At 33.7% G+C, this 23,364-nt stretch overlaps 1 protein-coding gene across 3 annotated transcripts in view; it reads right to left on the bottom strand.

Annotated features, from left to right (window-relative positions):
• The window catches only part of LOC105839892 (protein O-mannosyl-transferase TMTC2), a 321,130-nt gene that overhangs the window by 26,614 nt on the left and 271,152 nt on the right, over positions 1-23,364 (bottom strand). For all 3 annotated transcript variants that reach the window (XR_003626312.2, XM_028192590.2, XM_036286645.1), the window contains exon 7: positions 5,006-5,250. Coding sequence is in view for 2 of the 3 variants with exons in the window: in XM_028192590.2 (XP_028048391.1) it covers positions 5,006-5,250 (245 nt within the window). In the remaining variant the exon portion in view is untranslated. The remainder of the gene's footprint in view (positions 1-5,005; positions 5,251-23,364) is intronic.

Below are 23,364 nucleotides of genomic sequence, written 5' to 3' on the forward strand. Positions count from 1 at the left end.
GGTAACAGGAGCGCCGAGACCGGTTATTATTCCGTGCCTTTATTTTAATAGCGGCAACAATCGTTCAGTGTATACATTTCAATGGATTCAATCTCAAAAATGCTGGAAAATACAAGAATAAAAATTCTGATATGTTTATTAATGTTAAATTCAAATTCATTCACAGGGCAGTCAAAGACTACTAGAGAAACGCGCTTTTGAAATATTTGTTTTCAAAAGACGGTTCTTCCTGCTTACATTTTAACAATTTCAAATCTTAAACACCCTGTAGCTTTTTTTCAACAAATTAACAGTAAAAAAGAGGTGGGGATTTTAAATCACCATTTAACCTTATAAAAATGTAATAATGGGCAGTATTACATTTTTAAGTTAAATTGGCCAGTAATTATCACTTACTTTGAGTATTAAAAGTACCCACAATAATGCTTTTAATATTTAAAGTAGGTATTAATTACTGGCTAATTTTTAATACTGCCTAATATTACATTTTAATAAGGGCAGTTTTATTTAAACAACACAGTAAATATTTACGTGACATAATTCTTGTCGATATGAGTTTGTTACCCTTAAAGTTCTACCAATCATTATAAGGAAAAGTTCTTCGAATATACATAACAAAAACAATTAATAATTTATTGTAGAGAGAAAAAAGATTGCGATTATGAAACCTATAGGAGGATATAAAATACTATCAACAAATATACATATTTTCAAAATTATTTTTATTCTTGAAAAATAAAAAATTAACGCTTTTTAACAAATTTTGCACATCAGTATCACTAAAATAGGGACACAATGGACTCCGTCTGCGTGCCAGTGGTGGAGCTTTGTGTGAGGACCACCCCCTGGTCCATTAATATGATTATCACTAATGTATCAGTATCGTATACACAGTATCACAGAAAAATATCAAAAATATATGTGAAGAAATTTTTGACTCTTGCGACTTTACAATTATAAGACAATGCATTTAAGGAAGTTATAGCCAGCGAATTGAAAAATAGAACATTTTTCAACATCATATAAAGTTATAAAGCTTTTATTTAAAAAGGAAAATGAATAATGTATTTTTACTTTGAAAATGTTTTTTTTTTTGAAAGATGCAAAATTAAAATAAATATAAAAATAAAATACGCATACTCGCCTGACAGCTACGATTCAATTTCAATAAATTATTTGAAATTAATGGATAAAGAATTTCTTTCTTTTACACTTGTTCACATACTTAAACTGCAAAAAAATTTTTTTTAATTTTATTTTTCAATTGCACACTTTTGAATTTGAAAATTGCGTTTTTCCGATAAATTTCTTTTTTTTATAAAAAAAACTTAGTAAAACGAAAAAAGATTTAATTTAAAAAAAATTTAAAAGTCTTCCGATATTGAACATTATTATTTAAAAATTTCAAATTGTTTGAATAAACCACTTGAAATATCGTGGCTACCGCTTTGAGAAAATTTACGTTCAAAGTTTAAGAAAATTTTTTCAATGTAATTTTGTATCTTACTTTTTTCAATATAAATACTTTCAACAGAGATACATTATGGGAGCTTTCTAGCAAGTGACACAAATGGATACAGTAGTATTTCTGTCTTTGTTTGATATTTAATGAGAGACAAGGACAAAATTACTGCTGTGCCAATTTGTTTTCGCGCTAAAGCTCCGTATATGTCCACCTTTTCAAACAAAAGTTTCTCTACGATGTTGAAAAATATCCTATTTTTCGATTCGCAAAAATTCTATAACCTCTTAACATCCTAAAAAAGTAAAAGTATAACAAATTTTGTTTGTTTCTCTGTATCGCATCCAACAGATTATAATATATATGTTAATAAAACGACTTGTTCATTTGTCCGAGTTCTGGAAATGGATTTTACGTTTATGATACTTCTGCCGTAGAGTCTGCCGGACGCGTTATTAGTTAATGCTGAACATAAAGTTCTGCGTTTACAGCAAAGAGAGAGAAAGAGAGAGAGAGAGAGAGAGAGAGAGAGAGAGAGAGAGAGAGAGAGAGAGAGAGAGAGAGAGAGAGAGAGAAGACTTAGGTAATTTTATCTCGACATGTAACAAGGTTCATGGCGCGCGGAACAGTCAGCGTATATCCGCGGAAATATCGTGGATCTCTGTAGGTCCGAGGTCTCGCAGTTTCTTGGCACATGCCCTCGCACATGTACGTGCGCATGTACGTGTTCATGTATATCCACTGCTACGCGAGCGCCACGGAAAAGCGAAAAATACTTTTCGAATAAATTGTCGCGCAGGAATTCCACGACGATGCGCCGAACAAAACGCTGCCACGCAGTGTAGCACGTATTATATAAGCAAAAGGGAGATGGAAGAGAGAAAGGTCGGTTGGTCGGTTGGTTGCTCGGTTGGTCGTTTGGTCGGTCGGGACGTCAGACGGAGGGTACGGAGCATCTCGTAAAAATGCAAACTTCTCGCGTCAATGCCGGGCGCAAGAGGAGCCATGCCCGGTCGTTGCGCGATCCGATGTTGTCGCTTCGCCTGCGCCACGTCCAAAAGTTGGACGTGGATTGTGAAAACGGAAAAGGAGGAAAAAGACAGGCGCGCGAGAACGGGCGCTCGCGAGAGAAGGAGGGTGGGAAAAAGAGGCGAGAGAGAAGTCAGACGACGACGGTAAAGCCACCCTATGAGAGCAACTCGCGAGAAGTTCGCTGTGTACGTTGCAACATAGATTCGAAGACGGAGGAGGAAAAAAAAGAGAAAGTGAGAGAGAAAGAGAGAGAGAGAGAAAGAGGGACATTTTTTCTGATTTTTTAAGGGGAGAGGAGAGAAACCGGAAAAGCTCCGGTTATTAACAGTTATCGAAAATACAATGTCGCTCAAGTACTCGATGGTTCAGAAATATCGATACTCCTATTGCCTTGAGCTTTCCATTTTTCGATTCCTTTTGTCTCCGTCTTCTTTTGTTGTTCTATTTTTTAAATAATAAAGGAAAATTGTTAATTCCGAGATCTCCTAATGCATAAATTTCTAAAACGATATCCTCTTATTTTTTAGTATAACATTGCATTTTAATAATTGTTCTAAAAATATAATATGTTAAGATAATTAAAGAAATAAAAATTAGAGTTTATAAATTCATGGCTCTTTCTATATAAAATTTGTTAAAAACAAAATCTTTAAAAACAAGAATAAAATTTATACGATTTTCTTTTGCAAATTGTATAAAATCTGTATTATAGATTAAATATAACATACATCTTCGTGATCATTAATATTGTTAAATTAATAATATCATTTTACATGTTTGTAGCGTCCAACAATGGATTATTTATAATTTTCTCTATTTCATTTTTCTCATAATGCGGTTTCAAACAAAATCAAGATGCAACGTAAACTGACATAAAATCTGTCAATAAAACAAATTATAAGATTGTAAAGTAAAACGGAATAAAAAAAACATAACATTAGGAAATTGGTCTATTAATTTAATAACCTAATGTAATATTTATATATTGTTGCACTACATGTTGTGTTTTTTGAAGAATAGCATGGGGTATTCATATAAATTGACAGAAAACGTTTTACATCGAAAGGCTGCTTAGAAATTCTGATATACATTAACTTGTAAGTATTTTTACAGATAATTTATTTTAAAGGAAAAGAAAAGAAAAATGTACTCATTTCGTCAGACGCTCGTTTTTGTTTTTCTTACGAAAAACAATTATTGAAACAAATCGGAACAATGTAAAAACTGGTACATCATTTGATAAAAGACATTTTCTAGTTTGTATTTATATTTTTATAAAGTTTTATTTTTCATTTTTATTTAAGAAATATAATTTAAAAATAAATGAGATATATCAGTATCAACAAGCTTCGTAATCATACTACAGCCATGGTCAAAAGTATTAAGCAACTAATTTTTTTTATTTATCCTGAATTTATTTGCCTGTATTATTTTCTAACGATTACGGACATTATACATAAGTTTAATAGGTTTTTGAAACAAAGAATAGTTAGTCAATAAAGATAATGTAAAAAGTATTCCAGATAAATAAAAAAAATTTAAGTGCTTAATACTTTCGGCCAAAGCTTGTACTTTTTATAAGTTTTCTAAAATTGCTGAATTGCTAATGATTTTTGCTTTCAGTTAATATTGTATCTAAAAATATAAGGTTATCTAGCGATTTTGAATGATTTTATGTAATGCGTTCTACAACATGAAAAAGTTTTTTCCGTTTTTTCCTTTTTACCTGATCGTCATACGAGACGAAAAAACGAGCAAACCAAAAGGGATGTGTATCATTTTGCGTGAAATGAATGATGATTGGAGGATACTGAATTGCCTCGGGCGGATCGAAGATAGCAATAATCTTGAAAAGCAATTAGCAGTCGAAGAGGTCGACGAAAACATCAGAAATCTGTTGCGAGTTGATTACTTTCTTACAGATCGTTCCCAATGTATCGTTTGGCGTGGTTTACCGCGTTCTCGGTTTGTTAATCGACTTGATTGCAATCGACGAGAGGCGGAACGATCCGTGATAATCGTTTTTACAGTTAACTGCCTCGTCTGCAAGGGAATAATCTGCGCGACGGATATTTCTTGTCGGAACGGGAGATATATTTGTAGTCTGAAATTCCAATCCTTCAGTCAATTTCGGTCAAGCGAGAGAAGTAATTTGTTATTTAAGAGTCCAATTCCATTTGCCTATATTTTCGATAAATGTCTCTGAATTATTGCATAAAGTTATCGGCGTAATCGGATACGCAAGTTGTATTGACATAGGTGTAATCGATAGCCGCGATAGAAATGTTATTCCTAATTTCCGAAAAGATAGATAGCGGTAGGAAGGAAGAGAGGACGAATTCTACTCAGAAGATAAGGAAATACATAAATCGCTCGAAGCCAAATGGAGACGTGCCCTCGAAGGCACTTACTCTCAACGCGCTCCAAGTATATTCATAATTCCCTCGCGAACGCATCAAGTTATTCTGCCTTTAGTGGTTAAATGAAGAGGAAGCGGCGCGCACTACTAACCTGAGGTGGATAGTGATCCGGTAGGGCACGCAGGGCTTCCCTGTACGCCGACAGGGCTCTTTGTAATCTACCTTGATCGGCGTACAGCGCGCCTAATTGAAGGAGAGCCTGCACCCTGGCCGCCTCGTGAGCCCTTTTGTCCTTCAGACCGGAGCCGTCCAAGGATGCACCGGCGCGCAAAACCGCAGCTGCCTCGGTGCCCCGTCCGACCGAAATCAACGCCGCTCCCAGATTCACATAAGCCTCTGCAAAGACAAATGATAAGGATTGTGAGCATGCGGTAGATTTAGAGAGAGAGAGAGAGAGAGAAAGAGAGAGAGAGAGAGAGAGAGAGAGAGAGAAAGATCGCCGATATGCCGAGAATTTAGTCGGATTTAGTCTATGGATATGTAAACTAAATCCCAAGATGCATCATGTTTCCTCACTCTTTGAACTTGTAGATTCTTGTTACACAATTTCAAATTCTAACAAGAAGGAAAGTCTCCAATTAAAAAATTCAAAAAATTATGAAACAATATAGGATATTCTAATATGGAATAAACTCTTTTTTGCCGGTCAAATTCACCTTGAATAGAAAAAATGAACTCCTAAAAATTGATTTAATTTTGTTTATATATCTTGTAACTCTTTAGACAATTTATAAGTTTCTTATTCAATAAATCTCATTAAAAAAATAAAATTTTGTTTTACTTTCTTTTATTAATAATTAATAAAAATTTTAAAACAGCTAATTTTTAATTTTAATTTTATCTTTAACATAACAAAATAAATAGTTTGTCACATATCAAGATATTTTTTATATACGGCCAAAGTTTTGTAATTTTTGTAATTTGCAAGTTGAGCATCTTTCCTTGTAAATGAATATGTATTTTTTATATATGTTGTACCTTAGAGAAGATGTAGATCAGAATGAAAAACACTTTCAAGCTTTTCAAACACTACATTTATAAACTTTTTTAAATTCTGAAACAAACAAATTTTAAACAAAGTCTTGAAATATGCAATTCAAGGTAATGTATGCGAAAATTTTTTGAAATTACAAAAGCTTCTAATGAAAAGTCGGATCACTGGTTACTTGGATTGGAGAATGATTTTATGAGCCCAAAAAGATTACGGGCCAAGTCTTACTCCGGCGAAAACTTTAGATGTGGCATTTCGTTTTCTCGCGACACTTTTATTTCTAACTTTAATTAAAAAAGTCCTTTTGCAAGGGGACTAACTTTTCTAGGCTTTAGGATTGGTATAAGCGCTTTGTCGCTCAAGTGAAATTGCCATAAGCTCTCACAAGCTACAGGGATGATAAGGGAGATTATGTACTGGGGAACTTTCAGTTTAAAATAATGAACGGCCAAGTTCTTTTTACAGATTTCATCCCCAAATTTACACATTTATCCCTCAATTTTCTTATAACGGTAAATGATAAAAGTTACGTGAGAACAGAACAAATCTAAATTTATATGAATATAAAACTGTTCAAGAAAATTTTATTATAACAAGAATTTGCTAGTCAATTATTCTACAATTTTATACGCGTATTTTTATCGGAAAAAACGACAAGTATAGGGTGCAGAATAAAATGAAGAAACGCGTGTAATTTAACGGGAACAAGAAAGGAAACAATAATCCGCGTCGCATTGTACTTCAAGACTTCGAGGCGAACGAGAGGAAAAGCGGCAATGAAAAATAGTGAACCGTAAAAGCCGAACTGTACCTATAGGTTCGCATTTAGTCTACGTGAAAACTTATTACACTCGGTACGCTCGGATACCACCTGTTACCATTTATCTCCCGAACACGCTCGCGCGTTCTTACTTCTTTTTCGCTGATGAATTTCGATCTTCTCCGCGAATGCGGGGGTCTCTCATCGATTTTTACGACCATCTGTAATTATCACGCCGTTCAGGAGGCATTTTTGCGTCTTCGATCGAAAACTATGGCGATTGTGCACGGAAAATCAAGTGCTTTAGATTAGCGATCCCGGAGAGCGGAGAGATTCGCGTTTCGTGAACGTTATACCCGCGCTACGTATTATTTTGAATAAGGAACGAGGCGGCTGCGGGAACCGGCGCGGCGATGCGACGGCGATGTCGGGTAATCCATTTTCCTCGCCGCGCCGCTCCCCAGGGACATTCTGGAATTAGAGTGCCGACCGAGCTTCCTGGTATCCCTGGATCAGGATGAATGTGTACGCGACGAAGCTCGCAACGAGCGCGCACAAGCGCGCACCCTCTCCGGTGGCGCATCGATGTTGTGCTGTTTAACCCTTGCGTCACTACACTGTTGCGCAGATTATACTTTAATAGCTATACATTTTAATCTACGTGGAGTATTACTGGACATCATGCATCTTTCTTTTTTCCAAAACGATACTATAACGTTACGACAAATTCTTTAAGCAAATCTATCGTTTTCGCAATTAATACTAAAAAAAAAAGATAATTATATATAAAAGTTATGAGTATTAAAATACTGCTAAAAAGAAAAAAATATTGCATTGAAGAACAAAATTAATCTATTGATTTTCGATCTTTCTTTCGATTTTTTCTTTTGGAATAGTACATCGTGTAACAAGATCAGCTTTTTCAGTACGTGTGCGGAAAGTAGACGCACGAGTGGAATTTTTTACTAGTGTATCGGAAATAGTTCTTGTGTGTGAGTGTCCTTGGGTTCTCACAAATTGTTAGGTTAGTCAAGGTTAGATTCGTGAAAGCGACAAAGCGTTGGTAATTCTGCAAAAGTTACTGTATAGATGTCGCGAGATGACGTACATGCGGATATGGTAACGAAGACAAAGATATAAAAAACGATCAAACGTGCAAAAAAAATCGCGTTGGAAATTTTTCGGCACGATTCACGTTATCTATTAGAAGACAAAAACTGTGTATAATAAAGTTAAAATATTGAAATTGGTGACTTTACGCGCGAAAAAGTGATATGAAAGGAACCACTTTCGACGCACATGTAACAAAAAAATCATTACGTACATAAAAAAAAAGAATTGAGAAAATATTCTTATAAATAGGACAATGGAAAAGAACAAGATTAAAGTAGTAAAATTAGAGTGCGATTTATCGTTTGGTTACATAATAGTCAAAATGTTCTGAGATTACACGCACGCACTCACGCATGCACACACACAATTTTTTACACGCGGATGATATTTCTCTCTCTTTACCTGTCCCTTAGTCGTCGAATAGAATATTGTATTTGCGATAGTTTATGTAATTAAGTAATGTCACTATAATTCTCACAATATTCTCAGCGAATTCGGCTCTTCGAAAATATCCAGCGTTTAAGAAGCGGTGGCAATCGACACGCGCGAGATAATTACGTCGTAAAAAGTTCGAAGATCGTATACCTTATCGCGAAACGGCGGCTATAAAACGGACTTACTCTCAATCTTTCGCATCGGATTTATTCTCTCTCTCTCTCTCTCTCTCTCTCTCTCTCTCTCTCTCTCTCTCTCTCTCTCTCTCTCAGGGATATTGCGGCGCGTCGTAAAAAGAACAAGAGACAGGAAAAGAAGGCGAAATAACGCGCGGTTGCGGTGGTCTGCGTTTGGCAGTGAATTATACTGTCCGCCTTTTGCGGTCCGCTCTCTTTCCACATAATCGTACCGAGTCGAAGAAGAGAGTCAGGTGGCCCGTCGACATACCGGAAAATGTGATGGCGGATTTAGGATGGTGAGGACTATACGCGGGGGGGGGGGGGAGAGGGGGGCAAAGGTGGCTATAGGTAGGGTAAAGAGAACGTAGGGGCGAAGGAGGTAAGAGGAATTGTAGACTCCCGTGGGGTCTACGGCGCAGGCGGAAGAAGGATGGGCGGACGGAAACTGCTGTTTCATCTCCGACTCCGCCAACTTGGCAAGACCGCCGCTCTGTTTGCTTCCTAATTACGAAAGAGAGAGAATAAGACGCGACCTCGCGCGAGAGAGGGAAAGCGAGGAAGGGAAATAAGGGGCGGGAAAGAGAAGAGTGGGTTTCGAAGTGAATTCAACTCCGCTGCTCTCGCGCGGAATTAAGATTCCATTGTGCAGCCGAGTTTTGTGTGTGCCTTGCAATTTTCTGGTTAACCTGGCCGACTCTCGGCACGCCCGCCTTCCTCGCGCCGCATCACGCGCTCTCTGCACGGAGGAGAGGGTGAAAGAGGGGGAGGGGGAAAGGGCGCTGCGCGTCGTTCTGACGAAGATCGATGGCGCACGACCGACGACGCCCCCTTCGATTTATCGTTTGCGACACGCGCTGGTTTTCCGTGATAATTCGTTGCGGCCGCGCGGGATGTTCGGCCGCGCGGATAGTGTCGTTGATCTTGCGAGACAAAAGCGCAAGGGGGATGGAAGGGAAAGGGGCAGGGGGAGAGAGAGCGCATCGGCCGCCCCTGTTATTCATAGAAGTCGCGACTCGATTTATGCGCCGCCGGCGAGAAAAATTAATTGCGCCGACGAATGTAAAAGCGAAGCGTTTCAATTCGACGGCTATGCCGTCGCGCGCGATGATCGATAGGACGATAGATTTTAATCGCTTTTCATAAACTGTTGCTAGAAGCGATAATTTAAGTAAGAGTGACAAAATAATAATAGAGGAGAAGATAGTATTATATGGCTATACTATAGCTTTGTTAAAAATCAATATTTTAAATGAAAACATTAACGATCTCATACATACACACACACCGATTGTTCTAGCTTAAAGTTCTATTTATTACTTAAGATTTTATTTATAAAAATATAATAACCTGCATAATGGGTCGAAGAGAAATAGAGACAATAATATATCTCTAAAAAAAATTTTTTTAATTAATTTTATTCAATGAATACATAATATTTATTATAAAATTATATATTCAAAATAAGGAAAAAATATTGCAAAATTAGTGCAAATTTTTGTATGTACGTATATATAACTCTTCCGTATACAGACTACTAAAAAATCTGTAATGTAAACTGTAAGTATAACAAAACTACAATAAATTTTTCTAATAACTATTTCAATGTAAAAACTTCAAAAGAAAAGCCGTATTAGATCCATTGAGATGTCAACACGCTTAAAAAGAGCTACATTAGCAAAATTTCATGCTGTCATGCTTTAATTTGGCATAATTTAAAGTGCGTATGTAGCCAAACGAAATGTTATATAACAAAGAAAATAAATGTATATTCGTGTAACAATACGCTCAAATTTAAAATAAATAAGGGGAAATAATGTGTAATTAAATGTAAATATAGTATGTATTTTTTGAAACGTTTTGAAATACTCGAAAGTAAAAGTGCTTTACAACAAATGTCGTGTATTGGCATATTAACGCCACTGCATAATGGGCTATTAAACAAATGATTTCATAAGTAATTTAGAATTCATCATTTAATAATATATAGATATATTACGAGTGGCCATTGTATCTACAAAGGCCATACTATCTTCTCCTCTACATTATTACTTTATCAAGACTCTTGCATGTTTCAGAGATATGGAGTGTATATAATAGTGCGTGTTATAAATTTTACATCTTTAAAGATAAAATATTTTCTTTGAAGATAAATTATTTTACCATTCGATTACAAACCACCGAAGCACATATTATTATCACGGTTGATTCATTTAGAAAATAAAATTAACCGTTTATGGGAACGTTTAATTGACAAGAACAAAAAAATTCACTTGTAGTTTATCTGTATGAAGAAGATATGCAATATAATTATTCACACTGTCAGCACGAGTTTATCAATAGGGATATCATCGATTTGCATAAAACATAATAGTTGTGTTCAATCGTGTTTTATACTCATCAATTTAACAATTTTATATTATAATTCGATTATATTTATGACTGTTCACGATAATGATCGATTGTATTGCAGTTGAAAATAGTTACGCTAGACATTACATTGTGTTGAAGTTAATAATACATCTCTATTTTCTTATCTTTGGCTTATCTTTGGTAAATTAATTATTGTATGTTAATAACGAACTTGATTATTATTGTTAAGATAAAATATATTTTATTACAATTTACTTGTTTCAATATTCAGGCTTTAATTACTTATTTAAAAAAATCTGAATTGAAAAATCTACCCTTCCTCATAACATATTCCTGACAATGCACAGATTCGTCTTGCACAAATCTCAACACGAACAAACGGCGACAAAGCGTAGAGGCAAACTTTCGCGGAGTGACTCGGCCGAGTCCCGTTAGTTATTAAACGCGGCCGTTAAGTGCTAGCTGGCGGTGCAAGCTGTTGACCGTTGAAACGTTAGTTTCAAGATTATAGGACAATTTAGCGCGCGCGGTATGGCGATGTAATTTCGCACGCATCCGACTGTGACTCATTGCCGGAAGTGCTCGTTGCAGTTGCATGAAGAGAGAGAGAGAGAGAGAGAGAGAGAGAGAGAGAGAGAGAGAGAGAGAGAGAGAGAGGAGGAAGAGAAGAGAAATGAAACAAGAGAAAGTCACAAGTCATAACAAGAAAGCAAGATCACTGCACCAGTCGCTAAACAATCACTAGTAAATGTGACCGTTTAAGAAAAATATTACGATTATAAAATTTCAAAATAATAAGTAGCAAATTAGTTGATACTTTTTAGAGCTAATTTTTATTCAAATATTTTTTACTTGAAACTGTAATTATATTAAGTTGTTTTTATTTGTTTATTAGTTGATTTAATTTCTTATTTGTTTATTAACTGATGCAATATCTAATTATATATCTGTTAACAGCGTATGTAATATTAGGCTGCTCTTTCTTTTGCGGTGCGTGTGTATACCATTCACCTAATGATTGTTTTCTCTGGGCGAAAACTTTCTGACTGAGTTCAACATTAGCAAACAATTAAATTACGACGACCCAATGGCTGCTATCTGAACTCTTCGTACTACCTGAAACCTCACTTCGTTTCGGTCTGACCACCAATAGTGGCTTATCTACTTGACCGTTTACACATACTCTGCTTTATCTACTGAAATAATCTTACAAAAGTAAATTAATTTTTCTCAACAAAATTACTCCCTTAAATAATTATTTTAATTGTACATTAGTACTTTAATTGTACATAATCTTATAAAAGTATCTACATTTTTTTATGTACAAAACTTTTAATTAATATAAACTCTTAATATTTAAATAAGTCTTTATTTGCTGTTAAAACCTGAATATGAAAAAAAACACAATTTACAATTAGCTTTACCAAATATATGTAAAATCAATTAAAATTGATAAAATTCAAAATAATCATTAATTAATTAATAAAATATTTCGTGAAAATATTTCACAAAATGTCATTATATCTCAAAAATTCTTCTTAGTGGAAGCGGATTCTTATTGAGACAAAATAGACACACACACACACACACACACACACAGAGAGAGAGAGAGAGAGAGAAAAAGGTCGCTAATTTGGCACACTACTTGTTTTTTAAATTTGGTCAAACAAAAGTTAAAAATAAAACTTTGAAAACAGAAGTGTGTTTTCATATGTGTGATATAGTAGTTTTTATAATATTGTTTTGTTTTGTAATAATTAATGTTTTCGCAACCAAAAATAAATGTTCAAAAAATTGAACCAAAATTCATTTAATAGTAATGACAATTTAGACATGGCTTCATAGTTAACTACAAATAAGGAAAAGTTAACTATAAAATAAATTGATGAACTAAAATAAAACGAAAAAAGTAGAATTGAACGAAAAAGGTTAAAACTGAAATTTTTTTTCAAAGTAAAACCAATTTGAGGACCAAAGATAAAAATAAACAATTTATTTGAAATGATGAAATTATATTATAAAAAGAACAGATCACACATCTATGATCTGTTCTCAGTAGCAAAGAAATATATCGGATAAGGCTCTACGATGATTTTATATTTCATACCACATTATAGGAAAATTACGAAAGAGAAAAATATAAATCATACAGTTTTAGGAAGCTCCAAACGTATGTTATCTAATATTATCAATAATATACTCACTATTTTTTAAATTATGCAATTTGCAAAAGAAGTCGCGTAAATTTTATTTTTATTTTTTGTTTTAACAGATTTTATGTGGAAAAAAGCCATATGTATGAATTATACGTTTTTATTTTTTTAATTATCTAAGTAGATCAAGTAGATAATTTATACACGGCAAAAATTTTATGATAAATATAGTAAGTGCAGACTAAGAAAGGAATTATGAAAATTTTTACAGTTTTTCATCAAATTATCTTAGTATTGTATACTACTTATGGCATAATTCTTTGAAATTTCTTCTTATAATCCGTGGCTACCTACTATCGTACATAATAATTTTTATATACTATAAAATTTTCTTCGTGTATTGGTATTAATAAAGTGTAATGTTTTTCTGAGAAATAAATAGGATACTATAGGAAATCTATGTCGATATTAGCGATTTTTTGTATTATTTTGAATTTAATTTAAAACTGTGTTTTTCGAGAAGAAAATTTATTCGGAGAGAGCTAAATAAATTTGAAAATTTATATAAAATTGCACACAAGAAATATTAAGCACTAAGATGCAACTTTAACCATCTGAAAATAAGACTTACTTTTAATTAGTTGTGTATTCACCTATATTGGTTAATGTGCTCTTATTATATGTTTATATCTCAAAAATGTTTGTCTCATAAAATTGATATAATCAGTTTTACTCTTTGATATTTTTTATATTAAAACTTTCATATCCACATCGGCTACAACATCTTCGTATATTCACGCGTTTCAAATCACACGCGTGACCAATGTGCTGAAACACGAATAGACGGTTAGACGAATGAACCATTCGGCGGTGATCTGTGCCGGATTGCGAGAGGAGACCGTACATCCGCAAATCCCGGCTTTCTTTCTATCTCGGGCGGTCCCGTAAATCGGTCGTAACCGTCCAGCTTTTAAAACACGTCCGGTCCGAGTAATTAGTGGCTCGATCGGTCACCAATTTGTGGATAGAGCTGCCACAGGCTGCACTCGCACCTTGCAATACGTATCTCCAGTCTGACATGTAGCTGCCTGCGTATGTTCGTGCATGAGCGGAACGCAGATACAATGCATGTATATGTGCAAGTGAGAAAGCAACCTTTATCGATCGATAGTGAAGAGATTGCGAATTGCGAAAGTGTGTGTGTGTGTGTGTGTGTGTGTGTGTGTCGATGAACGCGTAGAGATAGTCGATTCGAAAATTAGTAAATTTTTAAGTAAATATTTGTTTAAATTTACATAATTATTAATTTAAATATTTTCTAAATTATGAAAATAATAAATAAGTTATTTATAAGAGAAATACATATTTTTTAAAATAATTTATTACATTTGAGAAAACATACTTGAGTGGAATTAATATATCCGAGACAAGCAAAAACTTTTTTTCATTTGTAGTACAGCGTTTTGTTTACAGTTTACAGAGTAAACTTTATACCATAAATATGCAATATACAGGGTGTCCCTGACCATGTGAATCAATGCTCATAAAGAGATAGAAGGAATCGAGATTAACATAAAAGTCTAATATTGTCTTGGGTTAGGTCTTAGATTAGGTCCACCAATAATCGAGATATTAATTTTTCAAATTATGCGAATGAGAGCGCGCCGAGGAAAGGACTCGAACCGTTTGAGCCATAGCACGGAAGAAAGAATTTATCGCGAATGTACGATAAGCTTTCATTAATTTACTATTTACAATTACGGTAGAAATTAATTAGATTATTTGCAGATTCCATATGTTAATGTCACGATTATTGATGGACCTAATCGAAAACAATATTGGACTTTTATGTTTATTTCGATCCCTTCTATTTCTTTATGAGCATTGACTCACATGTTCAGGGATATGTTTCAATCACAGAAATGAAGTAGCACATTTGCAAGAGGCTCATGATGTAGAAGTCTCAGATTACTATTGGAGTGTGTTTTTCCAAAATAATATTTATAAGATTAAATTAATTTAAATATCTAATTTTAAGTAAAATTATTATACACTTTTGTACAATTTCTCTCTCTCTCTCTCTCTCTCTCTCTCTCTTTTTAATCTTTAATAATGATTCTAAAACATTAAATATAGATGTGTTTTCCTACTTTGATATTTAAAATTAATATTTAATAAGAGCTATAATATGTTTAATATTTATTTACTATATTATCAAAAAGACTTTACAAATTATGAATAATAAGTTAAAGAAAATGTATTTTTTAAAATTAAAGTATTATTAGAAAAAAATCATTAATTTATAAAAAAAAATTTCTTATTTCAACCAACTATGACTGTATTGCATAAAATTGCTTTTATAATTAGTGAATAATTCACTTTAAAAAATTATATTCGTCAAATAAACAAATACAATTCCTTATTCTAAAAAATGTGTTTACAATTATAAAATATATGACTTACTAAAATTAAGGAAAATTTCTTTACTTTCAGTATCTTTTTTTTAATATAACATAAAATAATAAAGATAAAAATTTTTTTAGATAAATAAGAGTTTTGGAGAACATAAGGAACATCTAATACTATTGATCGAAGCTGTATTTTAAAATATATTATACATTAAAAATGGCATCGCTCTCCATCGTAGATTTAAAAATGGTTTTTCGACAACCGTGTCAAAATTGTCTAACATTTTATTCTCAAACTGAAGAGAATTAACTGGAGAGAATTTTTATGATTTTTATTTCGCGGAACAATCGTTCTTGCCTCGACGACATTGTATAGCAGAATTGCTTTAATACGCAATCTGTGAATTTCAAACCGCTTCAACCGCTACATGATATTAATTAAGTAAATAATTAAATTCGGATGAAACAATTAATTTGCGTATTTAATATAGATTATCGCGACACACGGTATGTCTAAATGAAAAGCGTCGACCGTCGCCCATCCGGCTTTCCTGAAAATGCAATTACAATTCGCCGATTAGCGAGACGGAAAAATATGTAATTCCTGACAATTGCCATACAGCGTCGGCACACGCCTATATCAAATATGAAAATTAATTAATACGCTCGAATTCAATAGTTTATTCGATTCGCGTTACGTACTGATGAAACCCCGCGCCAATCTCCGCCCGCCACGCCACGCCATACCACTTGCGCTAAAAGCAATTACAAAACCAATAACAATACATACGCCCGTGGAAAATATTTAAACATATGAGTTCACCATTTTGACTGTATTTGTCCGTAATCAAAATGTTAGATGAGTTTAAACATTAGTTAAAGGCACTTTTAACATCCATTCGTATATGTTATTAACTTTTAATTATCGAAAAATATGATTCAGTTTACCGTTCTTCTAACATACTCATAATTGTCTGCATAATTATCTTTTTCTGCGTGTTATTACAAATATACTGATAATAAAAGAGATAATGTGCTTCTTTTAATGTAAATTATAACGCTATTTGCTTTTTAAGATCAAATTAATCTCATCATAATCAAGTTATCTGAATTTAATTATAGCAGAGTTATGTATTATGTAAAATAAATAATAAATTTATCTCCCCCCCTCTCTCTCTAAAGTATAAGATTAATTGGATTTAATAAGAGACAATTATTGTTTGAATTTTTATTGCTCACATGTGTAATTTAATAAATATAAAATAATCGTAAAGTGATTTTGTCTAGTGGTTTAGATTCTTCCCAATTAGCACGACCCAATTCGACGTAAAGCCGATTTGAATTATCATCTTGTTATGATCTCGAGAACATTTCGAATAGGGTAGACAACAAATAGATACACATATATATCATAGGATGTATATAGGCGTACAAGTGCAAATACATATATACTCTCTCACGTATAAACTCTCTCTCTCTCTCTCTCTATGTATACTGTCTTCGAGTGATTGCATCAGAGATGGAAGGATTGAGAGGGCGCGGCTATGAAAGGGGTAAGGCCGCCTTCACAGAAATTGCCGTATTCAAGGGAATCAATCGTGTTAAGTGCTCATACAACCGGTCCAGCTAATTTCTCGCGATTTCGTATCCTGAGACGACACTTAACCGTGCACGATACGGAAACCCTGTAGCGGTAATCTCGGTTTTCTCATCCCTCCATGGTACTAACAAGATCGCATTTCTATCATGAACGATTGCATGCAATTATAGTTCTGGTAAAGACATACTTCATTCTAGATTTAGTAGAACATGCCACTTTAAATCCTGGTCATTTCAAGATGGTTCCCTATTACCTATAAAATATTAAAATTCAGACGTAAAAACATACATCAAAAACATCTATATAATTATATATATAAGATACCTCAGAAGTAATGATACAAGCGGAAAGTGATACAACGTAAAAAGTGAATTAAAAACGTGAAAACTTTTTGTACACATAAAAGTACATACTGTAAATTACTTGAATTAGGTAAATGTTACTTGGCTCAGGTATTTCATATCACAAAATCTATCATAAGCTCATCATAAACATTAAATTCTTTCAAAATATGTTGTAAATTCTAATTTAAAATGCTTTACTCAAGAATATTAAAAAATAGTTCTGTTTCCACTTCTTACATGGTTTATCTTTTCTCTTTTTTCCTCCAATATGCAAAAAAGATAGATGAACTGCAAGAAGTTCAGTTCCTAGAGTAAAGAAAAAAGATAAATAACTTTAAATAAAACAAAAACTAAATTTGTTTGTCATTCTGACATTTTTCTCGGTAAAATTTAATAATGTTCTTCGAAAAAGAGTATAAATTTTTTTAGTACATAATAAGTTTTTTAATACTCAATTCGATTTGACGATACGAATTGAGTATTTTCTAATACTCAATTCGATTTTTAGGTAAAATTTTTTTTCAGGATTTATATTAGAACATTAGATCAAAAACTGCTAAAATTATCGTTATTTGCTTTTTTCATAACTTTATCTTATTGTCTATAAAAATTTTACAAATTCATTATTAAGAAAATTCAAAAAAAAATTTTTTTTATCCTTTATATCAAATTTAGCATACTTTTGGAGAAGGGAGAGGTATACAGTTTTTTAACGTTCTCTAATTTTTCAAATATTTTTGTTTAACCAAAAAATATTTGTTCAAAAATTTGCAATTTTCTTAAAAATTTGTCGCCGTCATATACTTCATCATTAATTGACTCACTGCACTTGACTCGAAAAATATGCTATTAGATGAGATCAATATACAGTGCCTTTAATGTGCATCAAACGAACTAGTGCAGTTAAATTTGTTATAAAATTTATAATAAATGTATTCTTATAAATTTAATACAAAGAACACAATTATGTCTGGGATAAAACAAGCAACTTCCAACAATTTTTAGGATAAAAAAATAAAATTCTTAAAAAGTAAATACATCTTGTCGTATTAAGTATATTTGATATTTGTTTATAATCACAATGTGTGGAGCACGCGTAATTGATAAATATTAAGTTATTTTTTTGAAAAACAAAGCTTTCTGTAAGAAAGTGTTATTTGAAATTATTAATTAATATCTATCTTTAGTATACTTATTTTTCTCCTGCTAATATTACTAGTTCTAAAATACTGTGTATAACAAAAGTAATACAGGACATACGTGTCAGCGTTACTTTATTTAGATGTGTTCTGAATCTGTTATCATCTTCGACATAGTATGATTCTATTATACATAATAAAATATACTATATACTTTCAATAAAGTGAGGGTAGTTTTCATAATGGAATTTGACAATGACGTTCAAAATGTAATTGTAACATTAAAATAATTGTTCGATTCAACAATACAATTGATAAAACGAAAAATAAAGATATGGCAATAGAATTTTCGATATTTAAGGTTGATCAATACGAAATTGAAATATAAGGGTCAGATTTAAAATAGAAAACATTTCTGAAACCAAAAAAACATTTTTCAGTTATTTATGTAAGTACAGTAAAGATTAAAAGAGGTAGCACTTAGATTAAATTGATTACACACATATGTATTGTGACGAACAACAGCCCGCGGTTGTCACGTCACAACTTTCAGATACATATATATTTTCTCTTTTCTTTAAATATTTTTTTTAAAATGAAAAATAAAAAATATGTTTAATTAAGCATTTATTGACATATTTATGGAAAAAATTACACATACAACTATTTATTAAACATAAAACTGTTTATTTATTACAAGGCGTTATCTTAACTTTTATTTGTCAAAAAACTCTTTCAACTAACTAAAGAAAGACGAGAAAAATACTAATAAAAAAATTAACACTAAATAAAGAAACAGAATCTTAATTTTTATATGATGAGATATATTGTGTTTCCAGTAATGTCTCTAGTATAATGGTTTCACCATAGTTTTCTTACTTTAATTATAAACAAGATTTAAACGTTTTACTAAAAATGTAAAGTAAATGTAATATTATAAAGTACAAATAATGAGCTATAATATAAATTGCGGATGTTTATAATTGTTAAGTGATTGTTATACAAAGCAAAAACTTATTTCTGAAATTTCAGATTTAGAAAGGCACAATTTGAATAAAGTGTAATTACGACTTTCTGAGCAATATATTAACATTATCTATAAAATTCGTATAATTATTTGAAAATGAGGGAGCCAAATTGGGTACAGATACCTTATTTAGCAAAACAGGATTAGGCTTCTAAGGAATTTCAATATCTGTGTTTCATATATCTATCAACTGAAAGATAGTATATGTTAATAATATCCAAACTACACACAAAATGTAAAATGACGAATAGATAGATTCGCTATTACGAAACTGTAACGTTTTTTGTTAGTTCGATATCTGATGATACGATTTGATTTTCGCTAAAGTCAGATATCGTGATAAAGCCGCTTTCGTGTCGGCGGCAAGAATCTCGGCAGCTAATGGAAATCCAGAAACGGCTTTCATAGTGATCGCACCGCGAATATACCATTTTGCTGTACACGTATCCGTCGAAAATTACCCGGAGATTTATAGACAAAGGTGCGCGCGTACCGGAGAGAGGCTTTTCTAATAATACACTAACTAAAATTGCAGCCGTCCGGTTAACCTACTTGCCGAGTATTTCCGATGCGCCCGCTCATATACTTCGCCTGTAATGAATCGTTACGTAGCTTTCTGTTACCGATCGCATCCGTCGATTCGAGGACGCGAATAGCAGCCTAGTCTCGAGACCTATGCCCCATATAACCCGATGTACCTATTTGCGAGTCCACCTGATAGATTACGCGAACAGCCATTGTAGGAATTTCTGATAATAACGAGCGATTTATGGGCAATTCCCCTCGCGAAATACAAGTGCTTCGACACGACATTTATCGTTTATCGCCTGTATCGAAAGACGTTCTCCTCTCGACGATAATCACAAATAAAGCTTATATCAACAAATATATATATTTATACACACACACACACACACACACACACAATGTTTTCTTGAAAAAAATGTAAAAATACTTTGGTTCAAGAACATTTTATAGTTAAAATAGCGCCAAATATAAATATTCTTTGATTAAGAATAAATTATTCTTAAACAAAAAATTCTTTAAATTGAAATCAAAATTTACCTATATTTTTATTAAGTATTTTCTCTTAAATGTCGATAGTTATACATACTTCAAGCTTTAGTAAAGTAATATACCAAACGCTATTAAAAAATAATAGAAATAAAAGTATGTTTTTTGTATTTTAAAAAATTATGGTCATCTTACTCAAGTTCACCTTACCCAGATAGCACAGAGATTCAAAAAGAATTCAATTTTATGTCACCAATTATGAATTCTTTTTGAGATGAAAAAATAATTATTTTTATAAAAAAATATTCAAAAAAAATTAATAATTGGTAACATATAATTGAGTTCGTTTTGAACTCTCTATGCTATCTGGGTATACTCCAGACAAACCTATTTATTATTCATGTAAGTGAACATTTCTAGTCGAGGATAGCATTCTATGCTCATATCAAGGCAAATAGCGTTCGAGAAAAAATTTACTTTCAGCAAAGATTCATTTTTGTGTGCGTATATCTAATGCAAAATAAGTCTCTAAATTAATTCTTGCCGCATGAAATATTTTCATTCCAATTTCTAGTTGACCTTTGTCTAACGACAATTTGTTTGTTAATTTATCATGAAATTAAGTAACAGCCGTTGAAATTACGTAAACGCTTTGATTTACATAAACGAATTTAATCGCACGCTGCATTTAACCGTTGAGTTGGAAAAATAATTTCTATAGCACGCACTACAAAGAGCAGTTATTAATTTGTTATTTGATTTGACAAAGTTTGAAACATTGCGTATCATTGTCGTGCTATAAAACCATTATTATTATCTCGCATAAATTAGGGAACGTAATGCAAAACGTAATAATACAAATAAACGTTGCAGAAGCCAATGACTGATATTAATTGGAGCGATTATTATTTCGCGGTTTGTATGACTTCACAAACCTGATGAGATTGTGATCGGGTTTATTTCACCGTAAAATCGTTAACCTGATTAATTAAAGTTAATCAATTATTTAAGATTCACTATTGTAAAAGTCATTTCGTTAAAATGCGCGCACGCGCATTGATTAACCGATCATCGCGGTTAATAGAAATTCGCCACTATCGAATCAAAATGATTAAGAGTGATTAGCAAAAGCTGATAATTCGCGCGGTGCGAAAGTTCATAATGTGGCGTGGTTAAATTAAAATCAGCGGCCGCAAGTTAAACCTATCTCTCGAATCTCCCCGCGGGGAGTCCGGGTATGTGGATGTATCATTTAACGTTGCGGGGGAAGCGCTTTGCGCGTCCGAGGGTTAATTGTGAAAGTAAAGCGCGGGGGACGTCTCTCTAACTACTCACCACCCCCGCCCTCCGTCTACATTGCACGCGATAGTTCTTGCATTGTGATTCTCGCTCTTGGCGGCGGAGAACTTGGCCGCTTTAATTGAGTCGCCCGCATTTCGCGAGCAAACCGCCGTTCCGCACACGTGCTGTAGACAAGAGGACATTAACGGAAGTTTCACCTTTGCGCGAGGAGTCTTTCACACGTGACGCATTCGCTCGTGGCAAACTGGATTAACACGGAGAAGTAATATCCTTACCTATCTCTTTCTTCTTTGTCCTCGCATCCTCCACTTTCCTCTCTCCTTCCGCCTTTATTCCAATAATCTCGTCGCCCCGCCTCTTTCGGACGAACCAACTATATAAGTGACCGCAGATACACTCCCGCGAGATTTACGGCCGCGCGCGTTTCTTGGATTACAGAGTATTCTGAACTTGCGCGCGAACCGCGCGAGTCGAGCGCGGTTGCTCGTAAAATCTTCGCGAAGAACGGGCACGCGTCATTCGTTACTCGAGAACAGCCGTAAAAGTTCTATACGCGTGGCGCATCCGTCTGTTGTGTGCCTCTCTGTAAATGCAATCTGTAAAATAAGGACCCTTCTCATCTCGATCCCTAGCCCGTCCTTTCTTCTCTCCAAGCCTTCTCGTGCCCGTCGGTGTACGGAAAATTGGAGTGTAGAAGGAAGAAGCATGATCAATAATTCTCTATCGTAGATTAAAAAAGAATTAAATTAGCCTCCTCCCGTTAATTAGTCAACATTAAATAGAGCGGGTGGCTATTAAGTAAATTCTATTCATTCTTGAGCGACGAAGTCCCCGAAGTATTTTGCATGACGCCGCCATCGTGGACGAATGTTAAAAGGGGAAGGACTTCTTAAACATTCCTTGTGCTCTTTCGCTTCCGGCCCGCGCCGTCGTCGTCGGGATCGAGTTTAACTTTGCTAATATACTTTTGCGCCCCGCTGCATAGAAGCGAGATGTATCCGCGTTCCAGTAATCGGCTGAACTTCCAGGACAAGCGAGTGAACTTCGAATGAATAAAGTTTGCGGACCGGGGGAAAAAGTAGACCGCGCGCGCCGCACTTCTTCTTTTCCTTTGTTTTCGCGGAGCCGTTGATTAATCGATGATAATACGTCAACTTTAGCGTCGACTAACTTTAAGAAATAGCCCTTAAGTGGCGGCGGCATGCTAGCGGCGGCATGAAACTTATCCTTCGGAAAATGTCAGATTAATTGGCATTTTGCTTGTGACATTCTCTTATATGAGAATAAACGCGTGTAAACGAGATTTATAAATTTAAATAATTTATTTCTTCAAATTACAGGTCTACGCGGTGCCTGTGATAAAAAACAACTCAAAGTCATTCAAGAGATTCCATACTGAAATCAAATGCTGGCAACATTGAGAATTGCGATTATTGTAAGTATGCTCTTTGGAATTGTTACGGAAATGCAACTATACATTTAATGTAAAATCAATGTGATAAGTTGCACTGGAGATAATCCAATAGCGTGGTTTTTATGCTCCCTGATGTTTGTTTTTAAATTGATATTACTTCAATAATTTAACCCAGCATGCATGTTTAAAACTCGGGACGCA

The sequence above is a fragment of the Monomorium pharaonis genome, chromosome 5 (assembly GCF_013373865.1).
Source record: "Monomorium pharaonis isolate MP-MQ-018 chromosome 5, ASM1337386v2, whole genome shotgun sequence".
Taxonomy (NCBI): Eukaryota; Metazoa; Arthropoda; class Insecta; order Hymenoptera; family Formicidae; genus Monomorium; species Monomorium pharaonis.